Source organism: Pleurodeles waltl, chromosome 3_1, assembly GCF_031143425.1.
Source record: "Pleurodeles waltl isolate 20211129_DDA chromosome 3_1, aPleWal1.hap1.20221129, whole genome shotgun sequence".
Lineage (NCBI taxonomy): Eukaryota > Metazoa > Chordata > Amphibia > Caudata > Salamandridae > Pleurodeles > Pleurodeles waltl.
This window is the reverse complement of record NC_090440.1, coordinates 1,784,236,679-1,784,259,913: the sequence shown is the minus strand read 5'-3', so window position 1 is coordinate 1,784,259,913 and position 23,235 is coordinate 1,784,236,679. Positions and strand designations below refer to the sequence as shown.

Genomic DNA, 23,235 nt, shown 5'->3' with positions numbered 1-23,235 from the left:
CCTGCAACAAAGAACAACCTGTGTCCTAAGTGTCCCACACCCCTTGCGACCTTGACACTCCAAGGGGACCCCCAGGTTTCCCCTTTTAAACTTACCTGTGCAGTGCTTTTCCAAGTGGTCCCTCACATTGGCCCTATACCAGCTCCAGAGAATTTCTCCCGCTGCTTCTGCCAGAATAGGGAGCCACCTGAACTTCTCCAGTTGACACAGTGTGCCCACAGACGTGTGATTTTAAATGTATTTTTAAAGGTTATCCTCCATTGATTCCTATGGTGCATAATGGCATGCAAAAAGACAATTTTTATTAAACTTCCAAAAAGCCATATCTCAATAAGTACTTAACCAATTTTGATGATTATGGTCTTTAAAAATTCCATACAAATCTGAAGTATTGTTATAAATTGATCTCAAGTTATTCCTTTGAGCATGTGAGTTGTAAGATTGATGCTGTGAGTACAACAAATGCTTTGCAGTTCTCCAAGATTGGCCTAACCGCTCGACCAAGCTACCTTAAAGATTAGAGCATTAGATGATCTAGTATTTACCCCTGTAAACTAACGTGTGGTTGCCTGGACTCCCTGCACACTACATAGAGGAGGGCTAGCCTCCCACATTTCACACACAATTTCAAGCTAATATTTGTGGATCACGTTATTTTTTAATTCAAACATCACAAACTGCATGACTGTGAAACTGACCTTGCGAAGGTAAAATCTAAAAAGGGCAGTGACATTTTATTTCTGATTAAAACTCAAACTGCTGTATGACTTTAAAACAGTTTGGTGGCATGTTTTCTCTAACTAGGAATACAATACCTATTGCCAGCCCTTTTTCCAGTGTATAAACAGTAAGGGTATCTGTGTGTTTATCCAGTATTCTGGAACAGCTTTTACAAAATTCCTTTTTTTAATAAGGAAAATTCTGACAGGATGCAGACTTTTCAGTTTTTTTAATGTTAAACAAGTGATTAACACGTCACCTATAAAGTACACTTGATCGAAAACATCATTCCAAAATAGCTTTATGAAGAAAAAAAACAAAAAAAAACGAAAGGGACTGATTACCTGCTGCTTAGCCTTTTAAATGGGAAGGATTCCGTGAACTGCAGCACTGTTGTTTTCTTGTGTTATCCCTAGGTTTATAGTGCTCAGTCTCCAGATAGAATGTTCTCCGAGTGTTTTTGGCTGCCAGGGGGAACCTTTTCTAAAAAAATGTTTTAGAAAAGTACGACTGTTGATTCACAAAACCAATTTTCAGTACTCGAGCAGTACTTTAGGAATATACTTTTACATATTCTTACGTGCATGGTGAATTGTTCCGAAAATGTCCCACTACTTTTTAGTAAAAGTGCAAAGAGGGCACAGCCATTTCTGTTATTATTAAATGGACATACATTCTCACATTTTAATCCTATTTTAGATGATTTGGAGCCAATTTACAAAGGCATGTAGGTGATCTTAACTGAGTACTACAGGTTTATTACTTTATATACGCCAACATTCCTTTGTGACTAGGACCCACTGACTTCAACCAGTAGTCTTCCAAATAGGTGCAGGTTGAAATTTTTGTAAGGAGATATGTATGTACAGTTGAGGTTTTGAAATGTTTATAGTCTGGTTTTGAGTCCATTTTTGCGAATTTGTTTTGTTTGTTTTTGCAGTTTGTGTGAACATACATCCCACGTTCAGCTCAAGCCAGCCTAGAAGTGGTTACAGTCTAACAAATGAAGTATAACTCCTCCATTTGCATTATTGTATTGTTGTAATCTTATAGTTTTACCTGCTGCTTTTGCTGATTAAGTGACGTAATATAAATGCCGTTAATCACTGCCGTGTACATGGTACTAACTAGGTGTATTTTACAATATTCTTAATTGCTCTCAGGCATCCTGCACAGATGGGAAATTGTTTAATCACCTTGAAACAGAATGGCGTTTTAGCCCTGGAATCCCGGGGTATCCTAGAACATGCACGTTGGATTTTTCAGTAAGTTTGCCTAAAAACCCATTTTGTTTGGTTATTGTGATCAGTATTTATAAAAATGTTGGTTTAGGATCTTTAAAGTCTGTCTTTTTGCTGTCTAACGTGGCAATGCCATGTGAGAAATGTGTATATTCTGTACAGTCCTAACAAGTTGATGCACAATTCTGATTCCTGAAGCCAAGTGCTTTCTTTTGCCTGCTATGAAAATAACAAATGTTCATATCAGTATTCTGGATTTGATACAAATGCATTCATGAAGCATTTGTTTGAGCTGCCTGTGAGAAGTGGAGCTGTGAATCTTTCTGCAGTCAGTCACTGGCATCAGAATACATCAGAATGTTGTTCTTGCACCCAACTCCTTTATAGATTCAATTCCGAGCAGATTTTTTTTACTGAAGTCTGTAATGGGTATACCCAGACAAATGCAAGATGTCTTTGCTTCATAGTTGTGTCCTTACCATCTAATATATAAAACGACTTGGGACACCATTGACAGATCACTTCTGTGCCCCACCTGTATTCTGTCTTTTGTGAGGTAGGCCACCTCACATAAACCTTATATTTCTTAAATTCACAACTGTGGAGTTAGGACATTAGCAGTAAGCAATCACTAACATTTCAGTAGTCTTGCCACTGGTACCCAAAACGGGTACATTTTGTTAGGACTTTAGTTTGATTTGAATCTGCCTGGGCTTCACTGTTGAATAGAAGGGGTTGCCTAAGACCGGAAGTTTCTGAGCATGCACATCAATCAGCTGTAAACCTACCACAGTGCTCCAGGGTGTGCTGAGGGGAAACAAACTGAATCCCTGACAGCTAAGACTTAGAGCATCAGTGTTCTCAGCTGTGTCATTCTATAGTGTTTTAAAGTGTGGTATGTGTGTAGAATGAACTGGGTAGTGTGTACTTTAACCCCATGTATGTTTGGAGGTTGCCTATGGTGTTGGCAGCTCACTACAACCAGTGACAGTCACTAACTCAATTGTATATAGCTATTACATTTATGAAGGCAGGACAAGAGAGCATCCTGAAAGGCATACATGTATGGAGGGAAACATTCATTGGCTTTAGATATGGCTGCAGAAATCAGGATGGCACAGACAATTAAGCAATAGTATGATACCACAGGCTCATTTAAAGCAGCCTGACTGGCCACTATTCTTGTGTGACCTGGTCGGTACCATCTAGGATAAGGAGAAATTATTTCCAAAAAGACTTGTTAGTATGTATTTTTAATGCCTCCCATCTACATACTCACCCCAAGAACCTGATGTCGGCAATATACTACGGTGACTCCAGTAGCTAATCTTGAGATACTATTGTTGTATAGCCATTGTAGTGATGTCTTTGTGCACATCGTTTTAGCAACTAGGTCTGCTGCATATGCCCTTTAGCCTAGTAACATTTTATTTTGCTTGATTTTATTATTTCAGAATAGGCCACATTTGTGGTGGCTTTTCATTTTTTTTATCTAGTTGTTCTTTCACCTAGTTAAGCATAACATTTCTTAGCATAATTTTCTTTTCACTTCATGCTTTCCTCAAGGCAGCGCCGAGATAGGATTATCTGCGCAAGTGGTACACTGCGTCTCTAATGTTCACAGAAACACACATATCCTTACGTAAGGACATTTCTCAAAACATCAGCTGGCTTATTATAAAACATTTCCCTGTCCCATACACGTTAGAGGGAGGACCTGACAGTACAGTGGGACTTTTCCTGTGTTTCACTTTCCTGGTCACCATTTTGCTTCTAGTATGTTTCATCATTCTCATTATTACATTTCATGCCATTCTATCTAAGATGCAGCTGATTCAATAAATCTTATTGAAACATTTTCTGCATCTGATTGTCTTTGCATGTGTGAGACTAATGATTTCTCTGAGAAGTCATTATGTCATGCCCCCGGTTGCCATAATTCATCCCTGCTCTTGGGCGTAGATGAGGTGCTGCTAGCTGGCCAGAAACGGATTAGACCAACAGTGACACGTGGTGTGGGACTGGACTCTGTGCCCCACAGTTTAGGTGATGCTGCCGCCCAAATCCAGCTGCCTTATTAGGATAATAAGAGTCCATGTGACACTATCAACAACAACCCAAGCCTTTTTTGGCTTTGCTGAGAACATAAAAGGATACTAAAGCAGTGATTGTATTATTTCTGTGCAGACAAAGCAGCATGAAAGTCTTAGGTCATCAGACAAAACACACAAGCATGTTGATGATGTAGGAAAGTTCCATCTTTCTAGCATAGTTACCCCCACTTTTTGACTGATGTCAGTGTGTTTAGACTGCAGTTCAATGCGATCCTGCTAATCGGGACCCCAGTGACTGTTCTCTCGCTAACTTTGGTTGCTGTTAAAGCTTTTACACCCACAATTGGCCTACTGATGCACCCATGTAAGACCCTAGTATATGCTCCTTGGGAGCCCAAGGCATTGGTGCACCAGGGGTCTTCCGTGGGCTGCAGCATATATTATGCCACCCATGGAAGCCCATGCAAACTGTGTCTGCAGGCCTGCCGTTGCAGCCTGCGTGAAATGGTGCATGTACCCTTTCACTACCGAACCTGGTCACTGCACTCTGACATTATAAGTAAAACTCCATGTTTTCTGTTTTTATTGATTTTTACAGTTAAATACAGACAGAAAACAGTGTTTCCTGTCTGTATTTTTTTAAATGGGAAAATACAGAAAATGTTGTCTTCCGTTGAGTAACTTTCCATACTGTTTTAGTCCGTTCCAAGCCAACCGCCGGGCAGATGGATAGCATGGAGAGTTAAAAACAAGATGGGATTTTCTTACATAGCAACATATGTCAACATGCATTTGTAGTATAATGCTAATATTTACCTGCAGGTGTATTGTTATGTTAATTTTGGCTGCTTAATTTACTAAAACACAACAGGCGTCAAAGAATAAGCGCACGTTTATTAGTTAAATAAATGTGGAAATATACCATTTTACACCCTCTTTTATTCACAGAACTCAAAATAAATATGGATAAATACTGACAAGATGGCCAAAAATGAATATGGATAAATACAGGCAGAAATGTAAAAAAAAAGAAATACCATAAAACTGGGAGCCCTAATTAGAAGTTGCTCTTCAGCCAAAGGGCAGGGTGAATGTCTCGAAGTGTGGGGGTACCTCTGCAAGAGCAGGGTGCCCCTACAGACCCCAGGCCCATTCCTGGACTCTGTATGTGCGGGGAAGCCATCTTAAGGTGTGTAGTGGACACTGGTCGACATGAGTGGTCCAACTACATAATGGCTTCTCCAAACCTAGGCATGTTCGGTATCAAATATTTTGGAATCCTGCAACTACACCATTCCAGTGTTAGTTGCATGGTACCATGTACTCTGGGTGCTCCTTAGAGGATCCCTCAGTTCTGCCTGTGCAGCCTTACGGTGGCTAGCTGCCAGCCGATGCTGCTGCTGACCCCAGACACTGTTCTGCCCTCCTGCTGGTGAGCTAGGCTCAGGTCAGAGAGGCAGACCAAAGTGTCTATTAGGTGTCTAAGGGCTGAGGTGAGGTAGTCTGTAAGCACCACCAGACTCTTTGAAGGGTGCACTTGTTGCTCTCCTTGCATAATCCGGTTTGCACCAGTTCAGGAACCCCTGGTTCCCGCTATGGCGCAAAACTGCACAAAGGACCAGGGAGTGACCACCCCCTGTCCAGCTCCTCACGTAGGGAGGTACACAGAGCTCTGCCAGGTGGCCACTTGATTCTGCCATTTTGGAAACAAGATGGGCATACACCTCTGGGAGCAGCTGACTGGTTAGGTCAGGTAGATGATGTCCCTGACCTCCTCTGATAGGTGGGTCACTTCAGAGAGTGACTAACCCCCTCTTAAGGGTTACGTAAGGGATCCCTCATTAGTGGGCCCTCAGATTCGTCGAGCAAGACTCTCCAAGGAACTCCCTGCAAGACTTCTTCTGCTCCTGGCCTCTGGAACTGCTGCTTGTCTGTTTTGGAACCGAGCCACATCTGCCTTTGGTGGGAAGGCTCCCTTTGTAACATTGCTTCTCCGGATCCTGCAAACATTCTGCGACATCCAAGGCTGTGCAACCTCCATGGTCACAAGGACTCTGTTTACACCTGGAACCACAAAGGAATGTCCCATGGAGTGAAGGAGTCACTCCCCTTCATCCGCCGACACCTCAAGACGACATTGAGCGGTTGGTGGAGTCTGCTGTCCCACGGACATCTGAAGATCCTGCTTCACAGGTGGTGAGTCTGTGTCCTCCTCTGGGTCCTGCTTCTCTTCCAACCAACTTCGGAGACTGTGGGCTCCTGCCACTGGACTGGAATCCTTGTGCACCATGACTGTTGCACTTTCTAAGGCTTGTTGACTTTCTCCAGGAGATCTACAGGCACCAAGAACCCCAGCCTCCAGCACTCTGCAACTTGCAGATCAGCTCCTGTACCTCAACTCGTGGGACTTCTGTTTTGTTGTCCTTGTGACCCCCCTGTCGGTCACTTGTGGGGGCTCTATTGACTTCTGCTGGCCTTCATGTGTGTTCAGAGTCAGCCCTAAGCTCCCCCCTCAAGGGTAGAGTCTCCTAGACCTCGCTGGTCCCGAAAACTTTGCAAATACTTCTTCAGCTTCTGCTTGCATTTGCCAGTGCTTGTTGGTGACCTGGCTGGTCACTGACCCTCATGCAATCCGTCGACCGTCGAGGGACAGCTTGTAGGCAACTCCTGGGATCTTCTGCAGCTCCTGGACCCTGCAGCTGGACTTCTCCTTCCACCGACATTTAGGAACTTCACCTCCCAGAGGGCAGGCATTGCCACCTGCACCACCTGGGCACCTCCAAGGGTGCTGGACTTTGCAGGTCCTAGACATCTAGAATCCGTCCCTGTGTTCCACCAACCTGGTCCAGGGGTCGTGACAGCATCTGAACAATCTGAGGCATCTGCTGATTCCAGGGAGAGTCCCTTCTCCCCACTGCATCCTGGTATCCGGTATCCTGTGGTGGAGGGGTCCTGCGCAACCTTTCTCTGCTCTGCTGGCTTCCTCGGGTTCAACTGGGAATTCTCCTGAATTCCATGAACTCCAACCATGACTCTGTTTCCTATGGGAAAACTGGGTGGGTAACTACCTTGCACCTGGTTGCTGGGCCACTTGCAGTACTTACCTCTGGTGTTTCTATCTACCTCAGCCCTTAGCTAACTACCACATTCACCTTGGTTAAGTTCACTATTTCACATTCCACTTTTTCAGTATATTGTTTTGCCCTCCTATTTGGCCCTGTGTATTTCTGTGCTATTACTGATTGTTATTTTGTGTATATATTGTGTGGATATATCTCCAAAGGGAGATATACCAATGCTAGTCTAGTAGTAGTGCTGTGATAAAGTGTCCTTTATTTTTGCAACACTTGTATGGTTCTTACTTGTGAGTGAGTTACTGTCTGGCTACAGTGGTATTGCAAGTGCATTACATTCTCCTGGATAAGCTTCAGCTGATGCCTCAGCTATCCCTAGAGAGCTTTTGCTATCTGGACACCTACTCACAATCACGGAGAGTTGCATGGACTCAGTACAGGGTGCCACACCATAGGTGTACACCATAAACTGAGCCAGCCTCCTGCAGATGAAATGTTAAGGTAAGTAAAAGCAACTCTCCAAACATTTTGAAGCGCCGTGAAGTTTCAAAATGCTTTCAACTAGATACAGTGCTTGTGTAAAGCAAGCCACTGGTAAGGAGCCTAAACTGTAAGGTAAAACATGCAGATAGATTGCTGCTGTAAGGGGAATAAAATGAGTGCCCAAAGATCATCTGAGTTATATTCTTGCGGCTACCTGGTGCCATAGCCTGAAGCCACTGGGCCATATAATCCACTTAAGTTTGCCGATACCTCAAAACACGTGAAGATACCACATAGCAGAACTTTGCAGCTGTTTAAGCATGGCAACAGCCCAGACGGATGAAGAGTTGTGGCTCACCTACTCAACTCAATTTTGTGTCATTGTGTTTCCTTCAGATTTGGCCAAGGTAGCTGCATACCACTAACTGCCCAGCAGTTGCCAATGCTCTTTGCCACACCTAACCAAAACACTCCACTCTAGATCGTTTGTGCGACCACTGGCTCTCCGGCGAGGAGACAAACACACTTAGTTGAGCACGGTGGGTGGAAGGTAGAGGTGATGTGAGGTGAAGTATTCAGCGAAGGAAGATTCATAACCGGTTGCAGCTTCATGGAGAAGTGAAAAGACGAATACCCAGTACAATGTGATTAATTGTTATGGTTTGTATGGCTTTTCCTGATTAGAGGCACGCTTTATGGACTGGGAGGTACAGTAGAAGATAAGCAGAATTATATATGGGCAGAACGTTTGATTAAGTATGTTGAGGTAAAGGAGAGATACCGGAAGCTGAAGTAGATAAAATATTTATAGTGAGCAGGATCGGTTAAAGGGAAACATAGTAATAGCATGGCCACTGTAAGTGACCAGCAGCCTTTAAAGACAGCTGCACTCAAGCTTGCCTTCATATAGGAGAAACGATAAATAGTATTTTTATTGGTCTCTGGAGTTGGTGGGGGTATGAGCCCCCCTCCCCTGGGGCCAAGCAGGGCCTTCTCTGTGCTCTTCTGAACTCTGCTGGGGTCCTCCATGGTGGACTGTAGCCGGCAAGAGCTAGTTCCACAAGGATGCAGGAGTCTGATGCACCCGCCAAAATATTAAATATGATTGAGAGTCTGAAGTAAGCATTGACAGCTGTTTGCTGTTCCTGGCCAGGTAGTTGCCCCAAAGGGAGTAATTTAGTTACCTAATTGGGGTGCACCATCACTTAGTACCAAGATACAAGTGTTAAATGTTAATCACACACCAGGAGTACTACACACCAACCACTGGCTCTTCTATGAGCTAAAGAAAGGGCCTCAGTTTAAGTGGAAATTAACTGAAAAAAGAAAAGGTAACACAGATTTTGCAATCTATAAAAAATAGATTGGTTTTAGTGTGATATCTTTATGCGAGAGTATGCCATAAAGAAGTACAAAATTGCTGACGATCAATCACAGCTGTGATGCATTCACCTTTTAGCCAACTGAGAACCTCTCCAAATGCACCATGATTAAGGTTCTGGATGGCTGTATGGATTAGTACGATGACTCGGCCTGTGCATGCAAAAGGTATGGTAAAGCAACAATCTTTGTACACTACCTCGAAGTGGTGCCAAATTACAACAAGTGGCCTTAAAATAACATTTATTTCAGTGTATAAGTAGCACTCTTATTAGTCCAACACCAGTTTTCCTGGCATGCTGAAAATCCTTTCACCGTTCCAAAAGGGGGTCAGACTTAGATGGATCATCTTCTGATGGGCACTTTGCAATGATTCTGGTGAGGAAATATCAACTGTGTTTTGAGACCAGCAAATCTTATGGGCCCTCATCCCGGGTTTAAGCACCTAAAGGTACATATTTACTGTCCCACATCTACACTAATTATGTTCCTGTATCCCAGAGAGCTACAATGACACACAGGTTTGTCGATGACTCCGTTTTGCTGCCCAAGCACCATACTTTGTTTAGGAGGTCGTTAGGTTACTTTGAGACCAGTGAAGGTCTTGAACCCTTCTTTGCTGCCCACAGACTGAACAAAATCTGAGCTTCCAACACAAAGGAAATGTATGGTAGAAGTTGCACCAAATGGCTTGCAGGAGGAAAAAATGACAGATAAAAAAAAGTTGAGTTTGAGCACTGTCCCCGATATGTGTTCTGGTGGTAGGGACCCAGCACAAATACTCTCCGACCTTTAAATAGAAGGGGAGTGGCGGAATACCATGTGTTGACGTGTGTTCTAAATTTCAATTAGTAACACTGCACTTAAACGACTAAGCGAAATTGATTCCAGAATGGTTATATCACAGTAACTTCTATCATTTGGTGGAAAGTTGCACTTGTGCATTCCATTCTGATATTTCTGTTTCCACAAGGCTAATACAGAAAGCTGACGCTGAATTCGAAAATGATCTTAGTGTTGTGCCAACATCCTACTTCTCATCTGATTTATGTTTTTAAACTGTTTTATAAGGAGGACAGCATAGTCTTTTGTTGTGTTCTGCACCCCTGTCTGGATGATTTCTTTAAGGAGTCTGGTTGCCAGGAATATGGTGATTGTCTGTTTCAGACAGAGGTCACAGAATCTCACATCTGTTTTAAAGGTGCCGTTAGAGAGGTGAAAAAAAGACTTTGCTGGATCGTTAGTAATGCAAAGGGACTTCAATTACATTCCTCTTCATGGTGTATATCTTTTCAGTAGTTTTTGAGAATAGTTTGAGAAATTGAGTCAAATATAATTGTATGTTCGATGGCATCTGTCGCTGTAGATACGCATGTTCTGCAATAGCTCGCCATCTGGTGTTGGGCCGGAGTGTTACAAGTTGTTTTTCTTCGAAGAAGTCTTTCGAGTCACGGGACCGAGTGACTCCTCCTTTTGTCTCCATTGCGCATGGGCGTCGACTCCATCTTCGATTGTTTTTTTTCCGCCATCGGGTTCGGACGTGTTCCTGTCGCTCCGAGTTTCGGAACGGAAAAAATTAGTTAATTTCGGAAGATTTTCGTCGGTATTGTTGCGTTCGGGATCGGCGTACTTAGATTCCACACCGCATCGAAGATCGAAGAGCTCCGGTGCCCTTCGGGGTAGTTTTTCGATCCTCCGTCGGGGCCTGGTCGGCCCGACCGCGTGCTGAAGAACGCCGATGGAACGGACCCCGTTCCGTTTCTGCCCCAAATGCCACAATAAATACCCCTACACAGACCAACACTTGGTCTGCAACCTGTGCCTGTCACCTGAGCACAGCGAAGACACCTGCGAGGCCTGTCGTGCGTTCCGGTCCCGAAAAACACTCCGAGACCGTCGAGCCAGAAGACTTCAAATGGCGTCCGCACCGACAGCCCAACGGGAGTTCGAGGAACAAGAAGAGGAAGGTTCCTTCTCGATCCAAGACTCAGACTCCGAAGGATTCGACGATACACAAACCGTGAGTAAGACGTCGAAAACCACACAAAGAAACATTTACAAGGCCCAGGGGACGCCACTGCCACCAGGCCATGGCTCGACCCATAAATTCGGTGACCGACCTTCGGCACCGAAAAAGGCCCAAACAGTGCCGAGATCGTCCGACTCCGGTCAAGACACAGGCACGCAGCCTTCTCGGGACCGAGAAAGTGCTGGAGACAAGCCTCGACACCGAGATGCCGGTGTCGACACGGCTCGACGCCGAGACAGCGGCACCGAAACAGATCGACGCCGAGAGGTTTCGGCCCCGAAAAGGAAAAAAGTCACCTCGGAGCCGAAAAAACACGCAGACAAAGTTTCGATGCCGAAACAAACTGCAAGCGACCCAGCTTCAGGCTCTTATACAGAAGAGCACTCGCTAACCTCCCAAATGCAAAAGCATAGGTTTGAGGAAGAGCTACAAGCAACTGATGTGGACCATACGCAAAAGCGTATCTTCATTCAGCAGGGGACAGGAAAAATAAGCACCCTTCCCCCCATTAGGAGAAAGAGAAGGTTGGAGTTCCAGACGGAACAAGCACCACAACCAAAAGTGGTGAAAAGAGTTACACCACCACCCTCTCCTCCGCCCGTAATTAACGTTTCACCAGCACAAACGCCATCACACTCCCCAGCTCACACCACCATGAGCCAGGGTGACCAAGATCAGGACGCATGGGACCTATACGACGCCCCAGTGTCAGATAACAGCCCGGAGGCATACCCTACAAAACCATCTCCACCAGAAGACAGCACCGCGTACTCTCAGGTGGTGGCTAGAGCAGCACAATTTCACAACGTAAGCCTCCACTCAGAACAGGTCGAGGATGATTTCTTGTTCAACACACTCTCCTCCACCCACAGCTCATACCAAAGCCTGCCTATGCTCCCTGGTATGCTCCGGCACGCAAAAGACATATTTAAGGACCCAGTCAAAAGTAGGGCAATCACACCAAGGGTGGAAAAAAAGTATAAGCCGCCTCCTACGGACCCGGTTTTCATCACAACACAGCTGCCACCAGACTCTGTTGTTGTAGGAGCAGCTAGGAAAAGGGCCAACTCTCACACATCTGGAGATGCACCACCCCCAGATAAAGAAAGCCGCAAGTTCGATGCAGCTGGTAAGAGAGTCGCAGCACAAGCTGCAAACCAGTGGCGCATCGCGAACTCCCAGGCACTACTTGCGCGCTATGACAGAGCCCACTGGGACGAGATGCAACATCTCATCGAACATCTGCCCAAAGACTTCCAAAATAGGGCAAAACAAGTGGTTGAGGAGGGACAGGCCATCTCCAACAACCAGATACGTTCCTCCATGGACGCTGCAGATACAGCTGCACGGACAATTAATACATCTGTAACTATCAGAAGGCATGCATGGCTCCGAACGTCTGGATTTAAACCAGAGATTCAACAAGCAGTTCTCAATATGCCTTTTAATCAAAAAGAACTGTTCGGTCCAGAAGTGGACACAGCGATTGAGAAACTCAAAAAAGATACGGACACTGCCAAAGCCATGGGCGCACTCTACTCCCCGCAGAGCAGAGGGAATTACAGCACATTCCGTAAAACGCCCTTTCGAGGGGGGTTTCGGGGTCAAAGCACACAAGCCAGCACCTCACAAGCGACACCGTCCACTTACCAGGGACAGTATAGAGGAGGTTTTCGGGGACAATATAGAGGAGGGCAATTCCCTAGAAATAGAGGGAGATTTCAAAGCCCCAAAACCCCTACTACTAAACAATGACTCACATGTCACTCACCCCCTCCACACAACACCAGTGGGGGGAAGAATAGGTCATTATTACAAAGCATGGGAGGAAATCACTACAGACACTTGGGTTCTAGCAATTATCCAACATGGTTATTGCATAGAATTTCTACAATTCCCTCCAAACATACCACCAAAAGCACAGAATTTAACAACACACCATTCCAATCTCCTGGAGATAGAAGTGCAGGCACTATTGCAAAAGAATGCAATCGAAATAGTGCCAAACACACAAATAAACACAGGAGTTTACTCACTGTACTTTCTGATACCAAAGAAGGACAAAACGCTGAGACCAATTGTAGGAAGTTGGCTCTGTATGTGCTATTTCAAAGTAAGGAACAGCATGCACAGAGTCCAAGGGTTCCCCTTAGAGGTAAAATAGTGGTAAAAATAGATAATACTAATGCTCTATTTTGTGGTAGTGTGGTCGAGCAGTAGGCTTATCCAAGGAGTAGTGTTAAGCATTTGTTGTACATACACATAGACAATAAATGAGGTACACACACTCAGAGACAAATCCAGCCAATAGGTTTTGTTATAGAAAAATATCTTTTCTTAGTTTATTTTAAGAACCACAGGTTCAAATTCTACATGTAATATCTCATTCGAAAGGTATTGCAGGTAAGTACTTTAGGAACTTCAAATCATCAAAATTGCATGTATACTTTTCAAGTTATTCACAAATAGCTGTTTTAAAAGTGCACACTTAGTGCAATTTTCACAGTTCCTAGGGGAGGTAAGTATTTGTTAGGTTAACCAGGTAAGTAAGACACTTACAGGGCTCAGTTCTTGGTCCAAGGTAGCCCACCGTTGGGGGTTCAGAGCAACCCCAAAGTCACCACACCAGCAGCTCAGGGCCGGTCAGGTGCAGAGTTCAAAGTGGTGCCCAAAACACATAGGCTAGAGTGGAGAGAAGGGGGTGCCCCGGTTCCGGTCTGCTTGCAGGTAAGTACCCGCGTCTTCGGAGGGCAGACCAGGGGGGTTTTGGAGGGCAGACCAGGGGGGTTTTGTAGGGCACCGGGGGGGACACAAGCCCACACAGAAATTTCACCCTCAGCGGCGCGGGGGCGGCCGGGTGCAGTGTAGAAACAAGCGTCGGGTTCGCAATGTTAGTCTATGAGAGATCTCGGGATCTCTTCAGCGCTGCAGGCAGGCAAGGGGGGGATTCCTCGGGGAAACCTCCACCTGGACAAGGGAGAGGGACTCCTGGGGGTCACTTCTCCAGTGAAAGTCCGGTCCTTCAGGTCCTGGGGGCTGTGGGTGCAGGGTCTCTCCCAGGCGTCGGGACTTTAGGTTCAAAGAGTCGCGGTCAGGGGAAGCCTCGGGATTCCCTCTGCAGGCGGCGCTGTGGGGGCAGGTTTTGGTACTCACAGTATCAGAGTAGTCCTGGGGTCCCTCCTGAGGTGTTGGATCGCCACCAGCCGAGTCGGGGTCGCCGGGTGCAGTGTTGCAAGTCTCACGCTTCTTGCGGGGAGCTTGCAGGGTTCTTTTAAAGCTGCTGGAAACAAAGTTGCAGCTTTTCTTGGAGCAGGTCCGCTGTCCTCGGGAGTTTCTTGTCTTTTCGAAGCAGGGGCAGTCCTCAGAGGATGTCGAGGTCGCTGGTCCCTTTGGAAGGCGTCGCTGGAGCAGGATCTTTGGAAGGCAGGAGACAGGCCGGTGAGTTTCTGGAGCCAAGGCAGTTGTCGTCTTCTGGTCTTCCGCTGCAGGGGTTTTTCAGCTGGGCAGTCCTTCTTCTTGTAGTTGCAGGAATCTAATTTTCTAGGGTTCAGGGTAGCCCTTAAATACTAAATTTAAGGGCGTGTTTAGGTCTGGGGGGTTAGTAGCCAATGGCTACTAGCCCTGAGGGTGGGTACACCCTCTTTGTGCCTCCTCCCAAGGGGAGGGGGTCACAATCCTAACCCTATTGGGGGAATCCTCCATCTGCAAGATGGAGGATTTCTAAAAGTTAGAGTCACTTCAGCTCAGGACACCTTAGGGGCTGTCCTGACTGGCCAGTGACTCCTCCTTGTTTTTCTCATTATTTTCTCCGGCCTTGCCGCCAAAAGTGGGGCCTGGCCGGAGGGGGCGGGCAACTCCACTAGCTGGAGTGTCCTGCTGGGTTGGCACAAAGGAGGTGAGCCTTTGAGGCTCACCGCCAGGTGTGACAATTCCTGCCTGGGAGAGGTGTTAGCATCTCCACCCAGTGCAGGCTTTGTTACTGGCCTCAGAGTGACAAAGGCACTCTCCCCATGGGGCCAGCAACATGTCTCGGTTTGTGGCAGGCTGCTAAAACTAGTCAGCCTACACAGATAGTCGGTTAAGTTTCAGGGGGCACCTCTAAGGTGCCCTCTGTGGTGTATTTTTCAATAAAATGTACACTGGCATCAGTGTGCATTTATTGTGCTGAGAAGTTTGATACCAAACTTCCCAGTTTTCAGTGTAGCCATTATGGTGCTGTGGAGTTCGTGTTTGACAAACTCCCAGACCATATACTCTTATGGCTACCCTGCACTTACAATGTCTAAGGTTTTGTTTAGACACTGTAGGGGTACCATGCTCATGCACTGGTACCCTCACCTATGGTATAGTGCACCCTGCCTTAGGGCTGTAAGGCCTGCTAGAGGGGTGTCTTACCTATACTGCATAGGCAGTGAGAGGCTGGCATGGCACCCTGAGGGGAGTGCCATGTCGACTTACTCGTTTTGTCCTCACTAGCACACACAAGCTGGTAAGCAGTGTGTCTGTGCTGAGTGAGAGGTCTCCAGGGTGGCATAAGACATGCTGCAGCCCTTAGAGACCTTCCTTGGCATCAGGGCCCTTGGTACTAGAAGTACCAGTTACAAGGGACTTATCTGGATGCCAGGGTCTGCCAATTGTGGATACAAAAGTACAGGTTAGGGAAAGAACACTGGTGCTGGGGCCTGGTTGGCAGGCCTCAGCACACTTTCAATTGTAAACATAGCATCAGCAAAGGCAAAAAGTCAGGGGGCAACCATGCCAAGGAGGCATTTCCTTACACAACCCCCCCCCAAACGAAAGAGGATGAGACTAACCTTTCCCAAGAGAGTCTTCATTTTCTAAGTGGAAGAACCTGGAAAGGCCATCTGCATTGGCATGGGCAGTCCCAGGTCTGTGTTCCACTATAAAGTCCATTCCCTGTAGGGAGATGGACCACCTCAACAGTTTAGGATTTTCACCTTTCATTTGCATCAGCCATTTGAGAGGTCTGTGGTCGGTTTGAACTAGGAAGTGAGTCCCAAAGAGGTATGGTCTCAGCTTCTTCAGGGACCAAACCACAGCAAAGGCCTCCCTCTCAATGGCACTCCAACGCTGCTCCCTGGGGAGTAACCTCCTGCTAATGAAAGCAACAGGCTGGTCAAGGCCATCATCATTTGTTTGGGACAAAACTGCCCCTATCCCATGTTCAGAGGCATCAGTCTGCACAATGAACTGCTTAGAATAATCTGGAGCTTTGAGAACTGGTGCTGAGCACATTGCCTGTTTCAGGGTGTCAAAGGCCTGTTGGCAGTCCACAGTCCAGTTTACTTTCTTGGGCATTTTCTTGGAGGTGAGTTCAGTGAGGGCTGTCACAATGGATCCATATCCCTTCACAAACCTCCTGTAATACCCAGTCAAGCCAAGGAATGCCCTGACTTGAGTCTGGGTTTTTGGAGCTACCCAGTCCAGAATAGTCTGGATCTTGGGTTGGAGTGGCTGAACTTGGCCTCCACCTACAAGGTGTCCCAAATAAACCACAGTTCCCTGCCCTATCTGGCATTTGGATGCCTTGATAGAGAGGCCTGCAGATTGCAGGGCCTTCAAAACCTTCCTCAGGTGGACCAGGTGATCCTGCCAGGTGGAGCTAAAGACAGCAATATCATCAAGATAAGCTGTGCTAAAGGACTCCAAGCCAGCAAGGACTTGATTCACCAACCTTTGGAAGGTGGCAGGGGCATTCTTTAAACCAAAGGGCATAACAGTAAACTGATAATGCCCATCAGGTGTGGAGAATGCTGTCTTTTCTTTTGCTCCAGGTGCCATTTTTATTTGCCAGTACCCTGCTGTCAAGTCAAAGGTACTTAGGAATTTGGCAGCACCTAATTTATCAATGAGCTCATCAGCTCTTGGAATTGGATGAGCATCTGTCTTGGTGACAGAATTGAGCCCTCTGTAGTCCACACAAAACCTCATCTCTTTCTTTCCATCTGTGGTGTGAGGTTTGGGGACTAAGACCACTGGGCTAGCCCAGGGGCTGTCAGAGCGCTCAATGACTCCCAATTCCAGCATCTTGTGGACTTCCACCTTGATGCTTTCCTTAACATGGTCAGACTGTCTAAAGATTTTGTTCTTGACAGGCATGCTGTCTCCTGTGTCCACATCATGGGTACACAGGTGTGTCTGACCAGGGGTTAAGGAGAAGAGTTCAGGAAACTGTTGTAGGACTCTCCTACAATCAGCTTGCTGTTGGCCAGAGAGGGTGTCTGAGTAGATCACTCCATCTACTGTACCATCTTTTGGGTCTGATGACAGAAGATCAGGGAGAGGTTCACTCTCTGCCTCCTGATCCTCATCTGTTACCATCAACAGATTGACATCAGCCCTGTCGTGGAAGAGCTTAAGGCGGTTTACATGGATCACCCTTTTGGGGCTCCTGCTTGTGCCCAGGTCCACCAAGTAGGTGACCTGACTCTTCCTTTCTAGTACTGGGTAAGGGCCACTCCATTTGTCCTGGAGTGCCCTGGGAGCCACAGGCTCCAGAACCCAGACTTTCTGCCCTGGTTGGAACTCAACCAGTGCAGCCTTTTGGTCATACCAAAACTTCTGGAGCTGTTGGCTGGCCTCAAGGTTTTTGGTTGCCTTTTCCATGTACTCTGCCATTCTAGAGCGAAGGCCAAGTACATAGTCCACTATGTCCTGTTTAGGCTCATGGAGAGGTCTCTCCCAGCCTTCTTTAACAAGGGCAAGTGGTCCCCTTACAGGATGACCAAACAGAAGTTCAAAGGGTGAGAACCCTACTCCCTTCTGTGGTACCTCCCTGTAAGCGAAAAGCAGACATGGCAGGAGGACATCCCATCTCCTTTTGAGTTTTTCTGGGAGCCCCATGATCATGCCCTTTAATGTCTTGTTGAATCTCTCAACTAAGCCATTAGTTTGTGGATGGTAAGGTGTAGTGAATTTATAAGTCACTCCACACTCATTCCACATGTGCTTTAGGTATGCTGACATGAAGTTGGTACCTCTGTCAGACACCACCTCCTTAGGGAAACCCACTCTGGTAAAGATACCAATGAGGGCCTTGGCTACTGCAGGGGCAGTAGTCGACCTAAGGGGAATAGCTTCAGGATACCTGGTAGCATGATCCACTACTACCAGGATATACATATTTCCTGAGGCTGTGGGAGGTTCCAGTGGACCAACTATGTCCACACCCACTCTTTCAAAGGGCACCCCCACCACTGGAAGTGGAATGAGGGGGGCCTTTGGGTGCCCACCTGTCTTACCACTGGCTTGACAGGTGGGGCAGGAGAGGCAAAACTCCTTAACCATGTTGGACATATTGGGCCAGTAGAAGTGGTTGACTAACCTCTCCCACGTCTTGGTTTGTCCCAAATGTCCAGCAAGGGGAATGTCATGGGCCAATGTTAGGATGAACTCTCTGAACAGCTGAGGCACTACCACTCTCCTAGTGGCACCAGGTTTGGGGTCTCTGGCCTCAGTGTACAGGAGCCCATCTTCCCAATAGACCCTATGTGTTCCATTTTTCTTGCCTTTGGACTCTTCAGCAGCTTGCTGCCTAAGGCCTTCAAGAGAGGGACAGGTTTCTTGTCCCTTACACAGCTCCTCCCTTGAGGGTCCCCCTGGGCCTAAGAGCTCAACCTGATAAGGTTCAAGCTCCAAAGGCTCAGTTCCCTCAGAGGGCAGAACTTCTTCCTGAGAAGAGAGGTTCCCTTTCTTTTGCTGTGTTGCAGTTGGCTTCCCAACTGACTTTCCTGTTCTCTTGGTAGGCTGGGCCATTTTTCCAGACTCCAGCTCTACTTTTTCACCCTGTGCCTTGCACTGTGCTCTTGTTTTCACACACACCAGTTCAGGGATACCCAGCATTGCTGCATGGGTTTTTAGCTCTACCTCAGCCCATGCTGAGGACTCCAGGTCATTTCCAAGCAGACAGTCCACTGGGATATTTGAGGAGACCACCACCTGCTTCAGGCCATTGACCCCTCCCCATTCTAAAGTAACCATTGCCATGGGATGTACTTTTCTCTGATTGTCAGCGTTGGTGACTGTGTAAGTTTTTCCAGTCAGGTATTGGCCAGGGGAAACCAGTTTCTCTGTCACCATGGTGACACTGGCACCTGTATCCCTCAGGCCCTCTATTCTAGTCCCATTAATTAAGAGTTGCTGTCTGTATTTTTGCATGTTAGGCGGCCAGACAGCTAGTGTGGCTAAATCCACCCCACCCTCAGAAACTAGAGTAGCTTCAGTGTGGACCCTGATTTGCTCTGGGCACACTGTTGATCCCACTTGGAGACTAGCCATACCAGTGTTACCTGGATGGGAGTTTGGAGTGGAACCTTTCTTGGGACAGGCCTTGTCTCCAGTTTGGTGTCCATGCTGTTTACAGCTATGACACCAGGCCTTTTTGGGATCAAAGTTTTTACCCTTGTACCCATTGTTTTGTGAAGAGGCTCTGGGCCCACCCTCCTGTGCAGGTTTTTGGGGGCCTGTAGAAGACTCTTTACTATTTTTAGTTTTGGTTGTCTCATCACCCTTCCCCTGGGGAGTCTTTGTGACCCCTTTCTTTTGGTCACCCCCTGTTGAAGTCTTGGACACCCTTGTCTTGACCCAATGGTCCGCCTTCTTTCCCAATTCTTGGGGAGAAATTGGTCCTAGGTCTACCAGATGCTGATGCAGTTTATCATTGAAACAATTACTCAATAGGTGTTCTTTCACAAATAAATTGTACAGCCCATCATAATTACTTACACCACTGCCTTGAATCCAACCATCTAGTGTTTTCACTGAGTAGTCTACAAAGTCAACCCAGGTCTGGCTCGAGGATTTTTGAGCCCCCCTGAATCTAATCCTATACTCCTCAGTGGAGAATCCAAAGCCCTCAATCAGGGTACCCTTCATGAGGTCATAAGATTCTGCATCTTGTCCAGAGAGTGTGAGGAGTCTATCCCTACACTTTCCTGTGAACATTTCCCAAAGGAGAGCACCCCAGTGAGATCTGTTCACTTTTCTGGTTACACAAGCCCTCTCAAAAGCTGTGAACCATTTGGTGATGTCATCACCATCTTCATATTTAGTTACAATCCCTTTAGGGATTTTCAACATGTCAGGAGAATCTCTGACCCTATTTATGTTGCTGCCACCATTGATGGGTCCTAGGCCCATCTCTTGTCTTTCCCTCTCTATGGCTAGGATCTGTCTTTCCAAAGCCAATCTTTTGGCCATCCTGGCTAACTGGATGTCCTCTTCACTGGGGCTATCCTCAGTGATTTCAGAGGTGTTGGTCTCTCCTGTGAGGGAACCAGCATCTCTGACTATTATTTTAGGAGTCAGGGTTTGAGGGACCCTGTTCTCCCTAGATAGGACTGGTAGGGGGGAATTTTCCTCCAAGTCACTATCCTCTTCCTCTGAGTTGCCACCCTCAGAGGGGTTGGCCTTTTCAAACTCTGCCAAAAGCTCCTGGAGCTGTATTTTGGTAGGTTTGGGGCCCATTGTTATTTTCTTTATTTTACAGAGTGACCTTAGCTCCCTCATCTTAAGATGGAGGTAAGGTGTGGTGTCGAGTTCCACCACAGTCACATCTGTGCTAGACATTTTGCTTCTAAAAGTTGGAATACTTTTTAAGAATCTACAACTGGTTCTAGAATCTAATTCAAACTTTTACAAACTTTTAAACTCTAAAAGAAATGCTAAACAGGATCTAACACAAGGCCCTAGCAGGTCTTTTAAGAATTTAGAAAACTTTTCAAATTGCAAAAATCAATTTCTAATGACAATTTTGGAATTTGTCGTGTGATCAGGTATTGGCTGAGTAGTCCAGCAAATGCAAAGTCTTGTACCCCACCGCTGATCCACCAATGTAGGAAGTTGGCTCTGTATGTGCTATTTCAAAGTAAGGAACAGCATGCACAGAGTCCAAGGGTTCCCCTTAGAGGTAAAATAGTGGTAAAAATAGATAATACTAATGCTCTATTTTGTGGTAGTGTGGTCGAGCAGTAGGCTTATCCAAGGAGTAGTGTTAAGCATTTGTTGTACATACACATAGACAATAAATGAGGTACACACACTCAGAGACAAATCCAGCCAATAGGTTTTGTTATAGAAAAATATCTTTTCTTAGTTTATTTTAAGAACCACAGGTTCAAATTCTACATGTAATATCTCATTCGAAAGGTATTGCAGGTAAGTACTTTAGGAACTTCAAATCATCAAAATTGCATGTATACTTTTCAAGTTATTCACAAATAGCTGTTTTAAAAGTGCACACTTAGTGCAATTTTCACAGTTCCTAGGGGAGGTAAGTATTTGTTAGGTTAACCAGGTAAGTAAGACACTTACAGGGCTCAGTTCTTGGTCCAAGGTAGCCCACCGTTGGGGGTTCAGAGCAACCCCAAAGTCACCACACCAGCAGCTCAGGGCCGGTCAGGTGCAGAGTTCAAAGTGGTGCCCAAAACACATAGGCTAGAGTGGAGAGAAGGGGGTGCCCCGGTTCCGGTCTGCTTGCAGGTAAGTACCCGCGTCTTCGGAGGGCAGACCAGGGGGGTTTTGGAGGGCAGACCAGGGGGGTTTTGTAGGGCACCGGGGGGGACACAAGCCCACACAGAAATTTCACCCTCAGCGGCGCGGGGGCGGCCGGGTGCAGTGTAGAAACAAGCGTCGGGTTCGCAATGTTAGTCTATGAGAGATCTCGGGATCTCTTCAGCGCTGCAGGCAGGCAAGGGGGGGATTCCTCGGGGAAACCTCCACCTGGACAAGGGAGAGGGACTCCTGGGGGTCACTTCTCCAGTGAAAGTCCGGTCCTTCAGGTCCTGGGGGCTGTGGGTGCAGGGTCTCTCCCAGGCGTCGGGACTTTAGGTTCAAAGAGTCGCGGTCAGGGGAAGCCTCGGGATTCCCTCTGCAGGCGGCGCTGTGGGGGCAGGTTTTGGTACTCACAGTATCAGAGTAGTCCTGGGGTCCCTCCTGAGGTGTTGGATCGCCACCAGCCGAGTCGGGGTCGCCGGGTGCAGTGTTGCAAGTCTCACGCTTCTTGCGGGGAGCTTGCAGGGTTCTTTTAAAGCTGCTGGAAACAAAGTTGCAGCTTTTCTTGGAGCAGGTCCGCTGTCCTCGGGAGTTTCTTGTCTTTTCGAAGCAGGGGCAGTCCTCAGAGGATGTCGAGGTCGCTGGTCCCTTTGGAAGGCGTCGCTGGAGCAGGATCTTTGGAAGGCAGGAGACAGGCCGGTGAGTTTCTGGAGCCAAGGCAGTTGTCGTCTTCTGGTCTTCCGCTGCAGGGGTTTTTCAGCTGGGCAGTCCTTCTTCTTGTAGTTGCAGGAATCTAATTTTCTAGGGTTCAGGGTAGCCCTTAAATACTAAATTTAAGGGCGTGTTTAGGTCTGGGGGGTTAGTAGCCAATGGCTACTAGCCCTGAGGGTGGGTACACCCTCTTTGTGCCTCCTCCCAAGGGGAGGGGGTCACAATCCTAACCCTATTGGGGGAATCCTCCATCTGCAAGATGGAGGATTTCTAAAAGTTAGAGTCACTTCAGCTCAGGACACCTTAGGGGCTGTCCTGACTGGCCAGTGACTCCTCCTTGTTTTTCTCATTATTTTCTCCGGCCTTGCCGCCAAAAGTGGGGCCTGGCCGGAGGGGGCGGGCAACTCCACTAGCTGGAGTGTCCTGCTGGGTTGGCACAAAGGAGGTGAGCCTTTGAGGCTCACCGCCAGGTGTGACAATTCCTGCCTGGGAGAGGTGTTAGCATCTCCACCCAGTGCAGGCTTTGTTACTGGCCTCAGAGTGACAAAGGCACTCTCCCCATGGGGCCAGCAACATGTCTCGGTTTGTGGCAGGCTGCTAAAACTAGTCAGCCTACACAGATAGTCGGTTAAGTTTCAGGGGGCACCTCTAAGGTGCCCTCTGTGGTGTATTTTTCAATAAAATGTACACTGGCATCAGTGTGCATTTATTGTGCTGAGAAGTTTGATACCAAACTTCCCAGTTTTCAGTGTAGCCATTATGGTGCTGTGGAGTTCGTGTTTGACAAACTCCCAGACCATATACTCTTATGGCTACCCTGCACTTACAATGTCTAAGGTTTTGTTTAGACACTGTAGGGGTACCATGCTCATGCACTGGTACCCTCACCTATGGTATAGTGCACCCTGCCTTAGGGCTGTAAGGCCTGCTAGAGGGGTGTCTTACCTATACTGCATAGGCAGTGAGAGGCTGGCATGGCACCCTGAGGGGAGTGCCATGTCGACTTACTCGTTTTGTCCTCACTAGCACAC

At 46.9% G+C, this 23,235-nt stretch overlaps 1 protein-coding gene across 1 annotated transcript in view; it reads left to right on the top strand.

The window, feature by feature from the left end:
- Positions 1–23,235, top strand: part of COQ10B (coenzyme Q10B) — a 113,502-nt gene that overhangs the window by 71,606 nt on the left and 18,661 nt on the right. The window contains exon 4 of the mRNA XM_069225829.1: positions 1,884–1,985. Within this exon, the coding sequence (XP_069081930.1) occupies positions 1,884–1,985 (102 nt within the window). The remainder of the gene's footprint in view (positions 1–1,883; positions 1,986–23,235) is intronic.